Genomic DNA, 17,600 nt, shown 5'->3' on the forward strand with positions numbered 1-17,600 from the left:
TACTTCATGTTTGTTATCTATAAATTGTACATTACTTCTCTAACATTCACACTTCTGTCTTGTTGTTTCAGATGCGTTTTTCAGTCATCCTTTCTTAGATCCAGCGTCTGCCATCAAAAAATGTGAGTAGATGGATGAAAACTTCCCTCGTCAATAACGAGGAAATACCTGTTGTGGTGTCAGAGCTGTATTGTGAGGTGGCATTGATGTTGAGAGCACTTAGGTCTTGTGTGAAAACGTGTATTTGTATGTTATTTTCTCCAGCATGTCCTGTTCCAGTACCCAACTGCCCTAGCGCTGTGACCGACATCACATGTGGTAGCTCACCCTCTGTTCGCTACAACTCCCCTGCCGTAAGTTAATCGTGACTGCCTAGACACCTCATAGTTGCATTCCACATCCAGTGGGTTTATCCGTACCTCAAGGCATAGCACCACACCTCAGTACTCAGCGCCTAACAATCTAGACTTTGTACAGTAGCTCAGTGGAAAAATGGACAAACTGAGTTTCCCAGGGATGTACTCTTTCTCTCTGTCCACTGTGATTGCATTATTCTGGCAGTCTACATAGCCCAGTCTGACACTAATTGAATTGTACAGCCCAAGCCCTCTCTCTCAATTTCTTTCTCTTGCCCTATCCTCCTAACACGCACACACACACACCACCTACCCCCAACAACATAAACACACCTTTTGCTCATTACAACACACACATACCCCTTCCCTTCTTCAGTCTCTCCCAGACATGCAGACCTTACCTGAGGACTGTCTGTCGTCGCCCCCCCTGGGCCCTCCAAACTACCTGCAGCTGTCTAAGGAGTCTGGGGGAAGCACCAGCAGCAAGAACTCTTCCAGCGACACGGACGACTTTGTCCTGGTGCCACACCTCTCCACAGAGTCTTGTGAGTCTGCAGGAACACACACATGCAGACATGCACACACACACTGGACACTTGCTACTCCTTATTACACTAATTAGGCCTACTGACAACACTACATGTACATTGTGCACCTACTTACACTCTTAGACTAAGCACCTGCTATAAAACGCACACTGAGCACCTACTCACACTTGACACACACAGTTGACCAAATAGAAACACATTTTGAGTGGCAGTATGGGTAGTAGGTTCATTCACTTATGTGCCATGGTTTATACTCTTGTCTGGTTGGCTCACTTCCCTCTTCCTCAGATGACCAGCCAATGGGAGCAGTGGGGCATCGGCCGTCTGGAGAGTGGTGTGGAGGGTGAGTGTAACGTCATCAATTTCAGCTCTTAGCATAGATTCAGCCAGTGTGTGTGTGTGCGTATTTATGTACAGTACCAGTCAAAAGTTGACACCTTTTCATTCAAGGTCTTTTCTTTATTTTTACTATTTTCTACATTGTCGAATTATAGTGAAGACATCAAAACTATGATATAACACATATGGAATCATGTAGTAACCAAAAGTATTAAACTAATCCAAATATATTTTATATTTGAGAATCTTCAATGTATCCACCCTTTGCCTTGATGACAGCTTTGCACACTCTTGGCATTCTCTTAACCAGCTTCGCCTGGAATGCTTTTCCAACGGTCTTGAAGGAGTTCCCACATATGCTGAGCACTTGTTGACTGCTTTTCCTTCACTCGGCGGTCCAACTCATCCCAAACCATCTCAATTGCTTTGAGGTCGGGTGATTGTGGAGGCCAGGTCATCTGATGCAGCACTCCATCACTCTCCTTCTTGGTCAAATAGCCCTTACACAGTCTGGAGGTGTGTTGGGTCATTGTCCTGTTGAAAAACAAATGATAGTCCCATTAAGCGGAAACCTGATGGGATGGTGTATCTCTGCAGAATGCTGTGGTAGCCATGCTGGTTAAGTGTGCCTTGAATTGTAAATAAATCACTGACAGTGTCACCAGCAAAGCACCATCAGACCTCCTCCATGCTTCACGGTGGGAATCACACATGCGGGAATCATCTGTTCACCTACAGTACTCTGCATCTCACAAAGACACAGCGGTTGGAACCAAAAATCTCAAATTTAGACTCATCAGACCAAAGGACAGATTTCCACCAGTTAAATGTCCTTTGCTCGTGTCTGTTGGGCCAAGCAAGTCTCTTCTTCTTATTGGTGTCCTTTAGTAGTGGTTTCTTTGCAGCAATTCGACCTTGAAGTCCTATTTCGCACAGTCTCCTCTGAACAGATGTTGAGATGTGTCTGTTAGTGACCTCTGTGAAGCATTTATTTGGGCTGCAGTTTCTGAGGCCGGTAACTCTAATGAACGTATCCGCTGCAGAAGAGGTAACTCTGGGTCTTCCTTTCCTGTGGCGGTCCTCATAAGAGCCAGTTTCATCAGAGCGCTTGATGTTTTTTGCGTCTGCACTTGAAGAAATATTCAAAGTTCCTGAAATGTTCTGTATTGACTGACCTTCATGTCTTAAAGTAATGATGAACTGTCGTTTCTCTTTGCTTATTTGAGCTGTTCTTGCCATAATATGGACTCGGTCTTTTACCAAATAGGGCTGTCTTCTGTATACCCACCCCTACCTTGTCACAACACAATTGATTGGCCCTAATGCATTATGGAAGGAAAGAAATTCCACAAATGTCTTTTAACAAGACATCTCTGTTAATTGAAATGCATTCCAGGTGACTACCTCATTAAGCTGGATGAGAGAATGCTAAGTGTTTGCAAAGGTGTAATCAAGGCAAAATGTGTCTACTTTGAAAAATATCAAATATATTTTGATTCGTTGAGCACTTGTTTGGTTACTACATGATGTCGTATGTGTATTTTAATAGTTTTGATGTCTTCACTATTATTCTACAATGGAGAAAATAGTAAAAATAAAGATCAACCCTTGAATGAGTAGGTGTGTCCAAACTTTTGACTGGTACTGTATGTATGTATGAGAAAGAAGTGTTCTAAAGCTGTCCAACTCTTTGTTGTCTGATTTGGGCCGGCCACCATTTCAGAAAGGAACATACAGCATGACCCTGCACCTCCTCCTCTGGTTATCCTTGGAGCACAATATCTAGATGACCTGACCTAGTTTCTCTGTTGACTCCCCTGGGCTTGACTGTTGCGCCATGCTCATTGGAAATCTATCATGTTTTCACTGTTGACTTGTTGCGTCATGGAAATGTAACTTAAGCTCAGAAAGGATTAATAAACAGTCTGTTTGACCTGTGTCCCTAAACTGGGATATTTCAGGAAATGGGCAAGTTTTTTTCATGTATTTGAGCAATTAGATTTATAGCATGTTAGACAGATCTAACAATGATTGTCACAAAACATAATAAATATGTGTGGTGGATGTTGACAAGGACCAAGATTAGAAATAGACTGAGTAGCTGATGGAGATATGAGCCAGTCTGCATGCTGGTATTTCAGGCCCAGATATCAGGTTTGTGTGTGTGCAGTGACATGTGTTCGTCAGCTGTGAACAGGCTCTGCATGAGGAAGTGCATTCTGTCTACTCCACATGGACATTTCAATGTATAACTCTACTGGTGTCATCTCTGTCGGTCTGCAGAGCAGCTGTGTTTTGTTCATTTTATACCCCTTAGTCATAAACTACATGATATTGGTGTCTGAAAGCAATATATTCATGTCAAAATCGATTTGATTTGTGCTTATATTGTGTAGATGTCTCAGATAAATGGCTACTGTGTATCCTAAACACCACAGACCTGCCTAGTCTGGGTTATAAGAATAGATCTCTTACACACAGGAAATCGCTGTGGGCAAACGTCACGGCACCTCAAATGACTGTCTCATACACACAGAGCAGAGACACAAACACCACTTCTCCCCAAAGTCACTTCCTCCTCTCCTGTGACCCCACACTATCTCTCTCTGTTTGTAAATAACCTGCAGCATGAGAAGGCTCTCCACCCTCATCTATCACTCTTTTTCTTTTCGCTCCCCCTGTTCCTCTCCTTGTTTCTCTCTTTGTAAATAGCCTCCAGTAATACTGTTTTCTACTGCTCTGTTTCTCTCTCCCTGTTCCTCTCCTTGTTTCTCTCTTTGTAAATAGCCTCCAGTAATACTGTTTTCTAATGCTCTGTTTCTCTCTCCCTGTCTTGTATCCACACTCATTTGGTCTATTCCTTGCTTGTTTCCCCCTGTCACTCTCTCCTCAATCATATAGCTGCTTTCCTCCTTTCTCACCATCTATCTATATTCATCTTTGGGGTGATAGTTTCTCTCTTCCCCCTCTTTTCCCTATCACCCTGACGCTTAAAGAGAAGAATAGAAAAAAAAGTTAAGAATATAAATTTTTACAATATGTTACGAATTTGTACTTAAGATCCTGGACTGCGTCTTTAATTCTCTCTCTTCCTGTCCCTTTCCCCCAAGCCTCCCCTCTCTTCATTCTCTTTCCCTTGTTCCCTGGTTGTGCTGCCGGGTGGTTAACACTCAGCCTGTCCTTCTGTGACCTGTCTTTCTGCTGTGAGGTGAGGAGCTAGTCTGTATGAGTGCCAATAGAGTCATTCTCTATTCCTGGAGGATCCCACCCCTCAGTCGGCTCACATCACCTCAGCTCCCCTTACCTCCCACAGTCACTTGTTTTTCCCCTGTGCTCTGTCTGTCCTTAATCGATCCCTGGGCCAGGGAATGCAAGGGGGGGAGGGAAAGTGCAGAGAGACCGAGCCACTACTAAGGATGAATATGGAGAAAAGAAGGGAGATAAGGAGAAAGAAAGAGAGCAGCTGCCCAAAATGAATGAGGAGAGGGCAACGAGCAGAGACAAAGAAAATAGAACGAGTATTTAGAGAGAGACAGAGGGCGTGCACACAGAGGATAGGGAAAAGACAGTGCTGTGTTTCCATTCCCCTCTGGGTAGATGCAGTAAAGACAAACCGATTCCCTCTCTCCTCTCAAAGAAGATGGTCATGACTGACCTACAAACTGCCTATTGTTAGGGAGAGCATCGTGTGTAGCTCCAGTGTCCCCATTAGCTTCGTTTGTTAGAACACATCAGCTTTTAACAACCTGTTCTGGGGAGAAATGAATGTGTTAAACTGAATGACTGCATGGGGTAATGCAGTGCACTGAGGTTAGAGAATAAACCACGGATATGCCACTTTCTTGAATGCCACTTTGATGAACCTTTATGGCCCTTTTTACTTTTGGTTGGAACTAGAAATGTCTTACCAAAAGCTTTGTCAATGTGTGTTGTGTTAAAATGTGTTTCTTTGCTTCTCGGAGTGGAAAGCAGACAAAGAAAACCCTCTGTCTTTCTCTGTGTGTTGCTGCTGTACAGGACAGATGGATGGTCGTGTGCCTCACGTGTATCCCTCGTTCTATTCCCTTTCTCTGGTCTACACCCTCCCCCGCTAACCATCTTATTACATAATGCTGCTACTGTTAAATCTGCCCTGTTCTATAACATTTATATTCCTCCTCCCCTTCCTCTCTTTTTCCCTTTTTCATTCTAAACCCAAGTCAACCCCCTATGGTTGACCCGTGTATGACTTTAGCTCAGGGAACATTTTGGACCAATGGAATAACAAAGGCATGTAAATGAGGCCAGCTTTCTTTCCTCCTGTCCCTCTGTCTGATAGCACGTGCTAAGCCCACCTCCTTTCTATTGGCTGAGCTCTCAAACCACAGTCTCTTCCATAACTCCTCCTCTTAGCACTGACTGCTCCCCACTGATTGGGCAGACACGTGTGTGTGCGTGCGCACATGTGTGCAATGGCCCTGCCCCCTCTGGGTTGGGCCAGCCCCCTTCTTGCAGGACTGAAGTTTAGTTCCTCCCCCAGCCTCAGTTGAAAATGCCATATGTGTAAAAAATTAAATAAAAAGAACTCTGAGACATAGCCTAGCTAGAAACTAGTCTTCATGTTCTATTTATACAAATGCTGTCTCAGAAGGACTGAAGTATTTTTTTAAACATTAATTTCTATGGGTGCCATCATTCCTGAACAGATGGTGCAGAACTAGCAGACAGACTGGCTAATGTTCCTGCTCTTCCCCCTTCACCACTCCAGGCAGCCGCAGACCACCGGACAGACCCCCATGGTGTCCCCCCGGGCAGAGACTACACCCATCCCTGTGCCCACCCAGGTGCGGAACTACCAGCGCATCAAACAGAACCTCTCCAACAGCCCCACCACCACCACCACCACGCTATATGGCTCACACAGGTAAGAGACTGGGGAGGTGCCACTTTCATGGGGGGTTCCCTGAAGTACACCTGAGACTAGTCTATCTTGTTGTTTGATCTCTGATGACTAACCTTTGGGTTTGGAAAATTCCTCTTCAACTCTGTCAGTTATTGCATCAGGCAATTAAGTTTCATCAGTTCATCAGTTCAGTCAGTGGATATTGCTTGTGTGTTGTGCTTTTTAATTTAAATTTTTATATATCATATATATATATATATATATATATATATATACACGCGCCTTTTATTTAACTAGGCAAGTTAGTTAAGGACAAATTCTTATTTTCAGTGACGGCCTAGGAACAGTGGGTTAACTGCCTGTTCAAGGGCAGGATGACAGATTTGTACCTCAGCTTGGGATTTGAACTTGCAACCTTTCGGTTACTAGTCCAACGCTCTTAACCACTAGGCTACCCTGCCGCCCCTAGGCATATATAGAAAGGGAGGGAATACGAAAAGGTTTCGAATCTCCTTTCGAGGCAAATGAGTTTTATTGTTGTGCTTCTATTGACTGTTGTGAGAGGAGATAAGAACATTGCCACAGGGATTAGTATAAAGTTCATGTGGTGTTTTTCCCAATGAGACTTACCCCCACACCAGTGGGCAGCCAGGGTTTTATGTTAATGTGAGCTCGAGTGTTATTGTGTTTCCATCAGGAGTGTGACACTAGAGGTGGTGAGAAGAATCAAGACTGTTGCTTTGCAAGAATGTGTTAATGTTCATTGTTATGTAAATGCATGCTGAAAAGTACCCAGGGTCCTACCTTGGCTCCAAGTTAGAGCAGGCCCGCCGGGAGCCATGTCCCAGTGAGAAATGGGTACCGGCCCACATAGATGGAAACAGAAAAGTCTGAGCCTTTTGGGTAAGCTACTGGGGTAAATCCTCAATGGACATGCGGCACTGGAGTAGCCTAGCTCCACAGTGAACCCTCAACTCTACACCCCCTACTTACCCTCACCACAGGGCCCCAAAGCCTGGGCAGCAGGTACTGAGTAGCCAGCCTCTCCAACTGCTGACCCTTGGCCCTGGGTCTGACTCGGAGTCCACCAAGGAGGATTAAAGCTCTCTGTCACAGACCGACTACCCTGTCCCTTGACCCTGTCTGGACTAGTTAACAAGTTAGCGCTAACAAGAAGAGATGAATGCAGAGAGCTAGGACAACAGACTAGCAGAAAGACAGTGTGCAGACATCTCAGGGGAAGACTGGCTTCTATATGTGCCCGGCTGCTGCCTACGCTTTCTCTGTTCGCCATCTTTTTTTAAAAACATACATCTCAAGAGAGGAAGTGCAGGAGAAAGAGTGGAAGAGTACTCGCTATCAGTACAACAGTTTTGGCGAGGATAGGCTAACAGCTGTGTTTTGAAGTCCTGTGCTTGCAGCGTGACAGGGTTGTCTTGGCAGCAAACTGACGGTCACTGAATAACTCAGGACGTTTAAATTAGAACCAAGTGAAAAAGGCAACCGTTAGACACTGAGCTGAGGGAATGGAATCTAGCTAAGCTCATTGCCAAAAGGTTTATTAAATGTTCATGTTTTCAGGTGTTTCACAAAGGTTATTCAAGTGTTATTTCATGATAAACATGAAGGATAGTGGTTGGAAACTAGAGCTTCGCTGAAAATAAGGGTGTTCATGAACTGTTAGACAAGTAATGAAGCTTGGTGGTGTTGGTTCTGGTGGACTAACAATGAATGTGTAACATTTTTGGTGTGTATGTTCTGTATATTTGTGATATCTAAACCTCCATTGTGTGTGCTTGTGGTCTATGCAGGTCTGGTACAGTGAGGCGGTCCAACACCAGTCCCATGGGTTTCCCTAAGGTTGGCTCTGGGTCCCCCAGCTCTGCAGACTGCAGCCCTCAGATGACAGGCAGACGTCTCTCTATAGGCAGCTCCCGCCCATACTCCCCCTCACCTCTGGGTAAGAACATGCCCCAACATGTCCCCGTCTCTTATCGTTCAACACTCCTGGCATAATAATTCATTTCACATTGAAACTTTCTCTGCATTAATACGTCTGTGTTTCTCTTTAAGTGGGCACCATCCCAGAGCAGCTGGGTCACTGTTGCTGTGGACACCCTCAGGGCCACGAGTCCCGCAGCTCCTCAGGAGGTGAGTTCAGTAGACCGGCAGACAGACAGAACAAGGCTGGGTTTACCAAAAGCATCATGGCACTAAAATCATCTTAATTCCACTGAAACTAAATATGATCTTAGTGATATTATGCTCTGGGGAAAGGCAGCCCAGGATGACTTTTTAAGGCGACAAAGCCAGCTACAGAAGTGTTTACATGTTCTTCCCTCTCTCCCCTCCTCCCGAGGCGGATGTTTATGCCATGAGTCAGGTTATTGTTTTGAGTAACAGGTGTTCCATTAACGCTCTGGGAGGGAGGTTGTGTGTATGGGAGTTCCACCCATCCACACAGTTTTCACAAGTGTGTCACTATCTGAGTCAAGAGGCCAGTATCCATGGCAACCCCCGTGACATAGGTGGGACTTACCTTGAGCAAACCAGTGCAGATACAGTTAGTACTTAGTCTCCTTTTAGAAAACTTGATGACCTACTAAAGAAAAAAACAGATGTTTCAGGGGTCTTTTTGAACTTCTCAGCAGCAATTCTGTGAATGAACAAGACACTCATAAAACCAGGAACCTAGTGGCCCTTTACTGCTGCTATTTTTGACTTGGTTTACAGTGGATAAATACACATTTCAAGACTGTAGAGCCATCTAGTGGTGAATTTTAAATATTCTCTAGATCAGTGTGTGCTAACGCCACTGACACTATACTAACACTAATGTAACTAATGATCGCCACTAAACCAACTTAAACTTTTACATTAAGTGATAAAAAAATTACTTGTATGAATGACTCTGTGTGTCTCTTTTAGGTTCTCCAGTGCCGTCGTCCCAGTTACTGGGTGGTCGCCTGCAGAGTGCCCCCACCCTGACTGAGGTCTACCACACCAGACAGAAACTCCACAAGCAGCTGTCAGACCCCATCCAGCCCTCCACCTGCAACTACCCCCCCAGCCACTCCCCCCACCTGGGTCGCCCTGGCAACCTGGGCACCTCCCCCCGCTCCTCTGATTGGCTGACGAAGTCACCTCTGCCCACAATCATTGGCTCCCCACCAAGGTCGGTTGAGTTGATAACCATTTTAGCATATTTTAATCATTAAACTAATTCTGTTTCGCTACGGTGTGTCCTACTTACCACAACCAGTAACTGTTAACCTCTTATGTCCCTGTTCAGCCCATCTCAGCCCCATTTAAGATACCTAAGACGCAGGCATCCTGTAACCTGATGGCCCTGGCAGACAGTCCCACACCCACTAAGACCCTGGCGGACGCACGGGACATCTGTGCCCACCACTGTACCCCCTACCCCAGTGGACGCCAGTCTGCCCCTGAGGCCAGCAGGACCACATTTGGCAGGTAAACGGTGCACTGTTGTCTTTTTCTCTGTCTCATTCTCTCTGTGTGGGTAATATATCTCTTATCAATGTGTTTCTCTCCCCAGGTCTGTCAGTACTGGCCGTCTGTCTGAACAGCCAGTCAGAATCACTCTAGGGGGACAGCCCTACCAGGGAAGCACAGACAGCCTCAACACAGAGCGGCCCATGGATACAGGTAAATACACACACACTCACACTGTCTTAGTTTCATCCTCCCAGGTATAAATAATGGAACAGATGTTTTTACCATTAATTAGAAAAGAGCTGGAGACTGAAAATTAGTTGTGAAATAACCTAGCTGGTAAACTGACCTGGACATCAATGGTTTAGTAGATAATACTTACCCGTTGTCCCAAAGAACAACGCAAATACAAACACGCACCAGTCTCTCTGCTTTATGGATTCTCGCCCTGCATGAACTGCTTGGATTGGCTGCTCTGACAGGACCTTCCTGTGCAACAGAGAGCTTGATTGGCTTAGTGTGAATGACCGCCCATCCCTCCCTCCCTAGCACCAGCAGGACCGTTTGGGCTGGCTCAGCCTCGGGGCGGGGCGGCGAGTCCCGGACCGTTCTCTTCACCGTGGGCTCGCCCCCCAACAGCTGCACCCCCCCTACCTGCAGCCACTTGGGCACCCGGCCGCGCACCACCTCAGGTGAGACCGCTCACTGCATCAGCGGCTAACTGCTAGGCTAACCGCTTGCTAAACCCCACTTCCCAAAGCTACACCCTCCAAGCTAACCTGCTAACGCTAATTACTACGACTCCACTCAATGTTTCCTACCTGGAGTGAAGTGACTCCGTGGTGGTGGTGGTTCCAATGCCCTGAGATACATAACTGCAATTTAGTGGGCAGTCTCTCTCCCTCTCCTTGTGCTGTTCATCTTAGTGGGTACTATCAATAATACTCTGTCTCAGTGGGCTGAACTTTGTTCTGGAAAATGTTGTAATTTTGTTAATCTGAAATTCTCTATTCAAATTCAGCCAATGAAAGGAGCAATCAAATTATGCCAAAGTGATAGGCCTACATATTGACACACATCAACAACAAAGTTATCCTTGCGCTCTCTCTCCCTCTCTCTCAGTGGGCTCCAACAGTTCGGCAGGCTCCCTGTGCTCCACCAGTGGGCGGGTGTACGTGGGCTCTCCTCCGGGCATGGCCATCGGGGCCTCTCCCCCAGGGGGTGCAGAGGCAGGTCCCAGCAGCCTACGCTATATCCCCTACGGTACCTCTCCCCCCAGCCTGGACGGATTCATCACCTTTGAGGCCCCAGAGCTGCCTGAGGAGACACTCATGGAGGTGGGAGAGAGGGCCCTTTGTGTGTCTGTGTGTGTGTGGCATTTCTATTTGCACATGTCTTTATGTAATATCTGACCTGTATCATGTGTTTGTGACTACAGTGAGAGCACACAGACACTCTGATGCACCTACGGATATCTGACCTGTATCATGTGTTTGTGACTACAGCGAGAGCACACAGACACTCTGATGCACCTACGGATATCTGACCTGTATCATGTGTTTGTGACTACAGCGAGAGCACACAGACTCTCTGATGCACCTACGGATATCTGACCTGTATCATGTGTTTGTGACTACAGCGAGAGCACACAGACACTCTGATGCACCTACGGATATCTGACCTGTATCATGTGTTTGTGACTACAGCGAGAGCACACAGACACTCTGATGCACCTACGGATATCTGACCTGTATCATGTGTTTGTGACTACAGCAGAGCACACAGACACTCTGATGCACCTACGGATATCTGACCTGTATCATGTGTTTGTGACTACAGCGAGAGCACACAGACACTCTGATGCACCTACGGATATCTGACCTGTATCATGTGTTTGTGACTACAGCGAGCACACAGACACTCTGATGCACCTACGGATATCTGACCTGTATCATGTGTTTGTGACTACAGCGAGAGCACACAGACACTCTGATGCACCTACGGATATCTGACCTGTATCATGTGTTTGTGACTACAGCGAGAGCACACAGACACTCTGATGCACCTACGGATATCTGACCTGTATCATGTGTTTGTGACTACAGCGAGAGCACACAGACACTCTGATGCACCTACGGATATCTGACCTGTATCATGTGTTTGTGACTACAGCGAGAGCACACAGACACTCTGATGCACCTACGGATATCTGACCTGTATCATGTGTTTGTGACTACAGCGAGAGCACACAGACACTCTGATGCACCTACGGATATCTGACCTGTATCATGTGTTTGTGACTACAGCGAGAGCACACAGACACTCTGATGCACTTACGGATATCTGACCTGTATCATGTGTTTGTGACTACAGCGAGAGCACACAGACACTCTGATGCACCTACGGATATCTGACCTGTATCATGTGTTTGTGACTACAGCGAGAGCACACAGACACTCTGATGCACCTACGGATGATGCTGTCCTTCACCGACTGTGTTCTGGAGATCGCAGCGGTGCGAGCAGGAGGGGCAGACCTGGGTATATCGGCTGCCTCCCTCTACCCCCCTCAGGAGAGTGTGGTAGTGGACCAGATCAGCCAGCTCAGCAAGGAGTGGGGGTAAGGGAGAGACTAAAAATGGGGGGATGGGGTTCACAGTTTAACTGAAAGTATTCTGGTTTTAGTTTGGACCCAGACCTGTAGCATTTCATCATAGTGAGGCACAAAAACATCAGTTTCATCACAATTTAAATGATTGTTGTAAAAGACAATCATGACGTTTTTAAGAAAGAAAAGCCATGGAAGCCGTATAGGTTAGTAATGTGTGCTGTGCTACCCTCTACAGGCAGGTGGAGCAGCTGGTGCTGTACATGAAGGCTGCCCAGCTCCTAGCCTCCTCCCTCCACCTGGCCAAGGCCCAGATCAAATCAGCCAAGCTCAACCCTTCCAGCGCCGTCAAGCAGGGTAAGAAAAATGTCCCCAGACCGGTACAGTGGCATTACACTATAGTATTTATAAACTGCATACGAACTTAAAACACTTAAAATATACATGTATAATACTTAGATATAATTTATTTTTATTTGAGCATAACTAACTTTCTCTCCCCCTCCCTCACCCCCTTCTTCAGTGGTGAAGAGTCTGAACGAGCGTTACAAGAGCTGCATCTCCCTGTGTCGGCGGCTCACAGACAAGCTGAACCACTTCTTCTCAGACAAGCAGCGCTTCGTAGACGAGATCAACAGCGTGACCGCAGAGAAACTCATCTATAACCACGCTGTGGAAACGGTGCAGTCTGCAGCTCTGGATGAGATGTTTCAGCAGACGGAGGACATAGCCTACCGTTACAACAAGGCTGCCATGCTGCTAGATGGCCTGTCCAAGATCCTCCAGGACCCTGCAGACATCCAAAATGTGGCCAAGTGTAAGTATCCACATGCCGTCCTGAACTGTAGACTGAAGACCAGTCTGTTTCTGCTACGCCATTGTTATGTCATGTATGGCCAAAGCACAAATCCATCTGACAACCAGGCTCCCCCAACAGGCTCTGTCAGAGACCAGACAAGCTCATCACATTGTAGCAGAAACTCTGGTGTAGTGGATATGAAAATGGACAGTCAAGTGTGTTAACTAGTCTCTTGTGAAAAATCCCTTTGACCTCTTATCTTTAATCAGCACTCACAGGCTTACTTGAACCACTTGGTCCAGCTCTGAGCTTATTTCAGATGAGGCTTCAATCAGATGAGGTTTAGAGTGCACTGTGCTTCTCTGTGTGTGGCATGGTAGCCAGGTCATTGTGACATAGAACAGCAGCTACAGTCACTGTGATCTGACTGTGTGTTTGTGTCTCCTCAACAGACAAGGCCAGTGTGGACCGGAGAATCTCTGCCCTCTGCTACTGCACCGTCACACTGTACGAGTAGCAGACCACACACACATATCAGGGGCAGTTGTGACCTCTCTGTCCCCCTTCTCTGCCCAGAGGGACCACTCTCTACCCTGACAATAGAACATTGAGGACAAGCACGGAACCCCAATGTTCCCTCACGTAGCAGTCCAAGCACCTTTCCGTTTGGATCTTTTTCTGAGTTTAAGGAAACAACACGGCAGATAGTGTAACACCTCCTTTGGCATCGCAGACTGAACGATGAAGTGCGTGAGAGATGATGCACACATTCACTACCAAAGATGATCAAATGATCCTGGAACTGAGACATTCACAGGACATGAACAAGACGCAGGCATCTTCTTGCGTGCTGTCTGTCAACCGAATAGAGTGGGACGGGGACACACAAACTCTACCCAGCTTTTTGCATCCGACTTGCAGGATTTTTACATTTTGTACCAGAAGAAAGAGATGGATATAAGGACAATCTATCATGGGCCCAGAGACTTATACACCCATGAAAAATACATATTTTTAATGCAAATCACAGAGGAGGTTATTATAATGTAAAGGTTTTTACTCTGTATTAGTATTACTGTTGGGATTATTTATTGTTTTGGAATAGGAGGCTGTTGTGATGCCTGTCTGACATTGTCTTTAGTATTGAAGTGGAAGAAAGGAGTATATGAGATTAGTAAATTTAAGGGCAGTCAGTCTAGCCAATCCTGTAACAAATACACACAAACGCCAAAACACACACTTTACAATACATGTAAAAACAAGAACACACAGTTATATACACAGGGAAGGAAGCCTGAAGAGCAAACAACCATGTGGATTTGTAATTAGATTTTTTTTTTTTTTCATTTGTTAGCTGAAGCACTTTATTGTGAAAAGTGGGGGGGACACTTTGTCCTGACAGGTTAGGAAAGAGAAATGTGAAGGCTGTTAGTTGTAGCTCAGGTTGGTTAAAGGGATGGGGGTGGGGGGAGGTTCTCTCACCCTCTTCAGCCCACAACACCACTTGCCCTGCCACAGCTCTCCCTCTCATTGCTGCGCAACCTGCTCGCACACTCTGACTGTTAAATGTTGCCGTGGAAATGGGGTGAGGGGTCGTAAGAAACGTCCAGTCTCTACACATCCCACACCACTGGTGGGCTTTTAGAATAGTATGGCAAGAAGAAGCCTGTGGTTGACAGAGAATCGGACTAAAATGTATGTTTTCTTTGCCCATGGAACTTTTAGTGTTGACCAGCACATGCCCCTAGGCATTTGGGGAGGAGGGGTTCCTGATCAGTTAACCAAGAGGGAACGCCCCTCTCCTGGGTGAATCAAGAGAAAACAGTCAAATTACTTGAGTAGTTTTCGCTAAATAATACAGAAACAAGCTTTTTTTTATGTTCATACATGAATAACTGTAACTAATTTCCAAGTAAATTGATGTTTGCAAAAGTGTAAATATTTGTATGTTGTGCATGGGATTTTGTTTTCCTGAGTGAATGTGTGTGAGAGAGCACAGTGAGAGTTAGGGGGTCAGTGAGCAAGACGACGCCATTGGATGCCCTGCCTCTCGATCAAAGAGCACAAACATTTGTATGTACTTTTAACCACGCCTGCCACGGGTTCAAGTCAATCTATCCCCACTAGAGGTCCCTGGCACAGAGGAATGTGCCAATCACAAGGCAGCTGCTCCAAACATCTCCACACAACCTCTTCTTTCTACTAGGACTGTTCATATACTATACCGGATGGGGATTCTGTGTGGAGAGATCAAATCTACTGTGTTGGAAGTAAAGAAAGGCACTGCCTAGCATCCATTCAAGTCTGCTCCGCTCTCTCCCCACGCAGCCGCTGTGCTTGCAATGCAGTAATGCAGTGAGTCTGCACACGTCAGGTATACAAAAGGCCAGTGATCAGAAAGTCCATTACAGAAGAAGAGCTGCCTCATAAGCCTAATTGAAAAGTGGGCAGACTCCTTTGATTTCCTATTGTACAAGTGTGAATAGTGTGTAAATGTGTAAACTTGCAACTGTTTGCTACTAGCTCTTTCTATGATGTACTGTTCCTTTTTTAGACATCCAAGTTTCTGCCGTTTATTTAGTTTTTGCTCTTGTACCCTCTCCCTTTGCTCGTGAGCACTCCGCACCACAAAAAGCCTTTTCTGCACACTGAGTAGAGGGAGAAGTACATTAAAACAATAGTCAGAAACTGTCTGAACTTACCAAATCCATGTATCTATTTATAGCGCTGTAGATTTAGGCCACACTCCCTCACTAGCAGTAGTTTATGAAGAATGGAGTACTAACGATGGACTGTTTCAGAGACGAACCATTGGTACTGAGCACATGTTATATCCCGTAGAGTGAATGTATTCACCCTCCCAGTCATTTGCACCTCAGACTCTAGCTGAATGCATACAAAGTTACCAACCCTTGTGATGGTTAAGCCCCCCCTCCCCTGAACCAACCATGACAATGAAACTGAATTTCCACACACCTATTTTTCAATGACAAATGTTGATGTGTTACTTGATGTGAGTTAAAGGGCAACTTTCTTTATGGAACTCTACAAATGCAGCATTTGTTAATTAAAAAGAAAAGTTGGAACTACATGCATGGTCTGTATTTCATGGAAAATACTAATAACATTTGTGGGTCCCTTATTAACACTAGAAAAGCCGAGCTTCGTGGGACCCCCATTTGAGCCAATGAGCAGTCATTTTCACTCTAACATTCACTAGATGGAGCCAAATTCCTGCTTCAAAATACTGTATGTTTCAAACCATATCAATCTCATGGACCATCAGTCCATAGTTAGGGTGGTTATATACAGTGTGGTTACATTTCTCCAGCCCCATACCTTAGCTGGAGAAACTTTTTGATCATCTGTCTAACAATCATGCAATCCCCATCCCTACAGATTGTGATAGCGAAACTTTCACCACAGATAGCATAATTAGCTACACAAGGGGCTCATTCACTGAACATCGCCTAATAAATGAACAGGATTCCAAAATCACACGGTTCTCTATGGAACTATTCTAACTCTTCCAGCCACTTCACTATTCACTGCCAAATAGAAAGTGACAGATAGGGAGGGATATTGTTTTGGGACTGTGTTACTGCCAATGTTTTCTGAGGACACAGTCAGCAAACTGTTTGTGGCAACCTTCTAATCTCACCTTCAGCTGTTTATTTTTACAGACCTGAACAAGTACAGTTAGAGGACAGATGCAGCCAGGTTCCCATATTCTGCTGACAAGACCACTTCTGCGGAAAAAAAAAGGTAAGCCCACAGTTGAATAAACATATTGTTTTCTCTCTCAACTTCAATGTTTTTCATACCTGCCTCTTCATCTGTCTGTAGGTATGTGTGTGTGTGTGTGTGTGTGTGTGTGTGTGTTGGGGCCCACTCTCTGTCATCATACTGTGAAAACAATGAATGTAGCCCAGAACCCACAGGTGGACAGCGGGGAGCCCAGTATTGTGCTGCAGCAGATGTTGATCATCATTTCTCCCACTTGGCCTTCCCATCCCTCTCGCTTCCTCTTAAAGCTTTGTTACCACCCAGAGCAGAGCCCCTGTTGTTTATGTCAACATCAACCATTTGTCAGTTGCTATGGATGGCCTTCATCACCACATTGAGGCTGCAGTAAATATAAAAAACTAAAAGCATGGAATCCATTAGTCTGCATTATTGGGGATGTTTGCCATTGCCCAAACTAAACATTTAGCCTTTTATTACTTAGATTTCCTAAAAGCTATCTTATGATTTAGGCTAAAGGCTACATAACAGTGTGAAATTCTGTTGAGCATTCCCTTAATAATAGAGGGTTTCTAGAATCTAGATAGCTTACAGTATCTATCTATTTGGGGTTTCCTATTTTCTATTTTCATCACCAGCCACATTTTCCTAAGGTGCGCAAGTACCAAATAATATTTTCAATTTATTTTAGCCAAAAGGGCTATATTTCCTAAAGTAGAACCCCATCATTGTCCGAGTAAAAACAGGCATCCTATAGAGTACCACAGTATGAGTCATAATACCCATAAAACCTAGCGGTCAATCGGGGAAATGGTTCCAATCGTTTTCCCACCATTTTTTACTATGGGATTTAAAGCACTTCAAATAAG

At 45.4% G+C, this 17,600-nt stretch overlaps 1 protein-coding gene across 1 annotated transcript in view; it reads left to right on the top strand.

The window, feature by feature from the left end:
- The window catches only part of LOC115136650 (serine/threonine-protein kinase ULK2-like), a 44,769-nt gene extending 28,691 nt beyond the window's left edge, over positions 1 to 16,078 (top strand). Inside the window, 17 exon segments of the mRNA XM_065024383.1 lie at positions 72 to 122; positions 265 to 353; positions 733 to 901; positions 1,193 to 1,247; positions 5,991 to 6,146; positions 7,937 to 8,085; positions 8,199 to 8,276; positions 9,054 to 9,304; positions 9,418 to 9,599; positions 9,685 to 9,794; positions 10,131 to 10,175; positions 10,178 to 10,273; positions 10,704 to 10,918; positions 12,022 to 12,200; positions 12,427 to 12,545; positions 12,712 to 13,005; positions 13,440 to 16,078. Of these exon segments, the coding sequence (XP_064880455.1) occupies positions 72 to 122; positions 265 to 353; positions 733 to 901; positions 1,193 to 1,247; positions 5,991 to 6,146; positions 7,937 to 8,085; positions 8,199 to 8,276; positions 9,054 to 9,304; positions 9,418 to 9,599; positions 9,685 to 9,794; positions 10,131 to 10,175; positions 10,178 to 10,273; positions 10,704 to 10,918; positions 12,022 to 12,200; positions 12,427 to 12,545; positions 12,712 to 13,005; positions 13,440 to 13,504 (2,303 nt within the window). The 3' untranslated portion in view covers positions 13,505 to 16,078.
- The last annotated feature ends 1,522 nt before the right edge of the window (positions 16,079 to 17,600 follow it).

The sequence above is a fragment of the Oncorhynchus nerka genome, linkage group LG11 (assembly GCF_034236695.1).
Source record: "Oncorhynchus nerka isolate Pitt River linkage group LG11, Oner_Uvic_2.0, whole genome shotgun sequence".
In the NCBI taxonomy this organism is placed as follows: Eukaryota; Metazoa; Chordata; class Actinopteri; order Salmoniformes; family Salmonidae; genus Oncorhynchus; species Oncorhynchus nerka.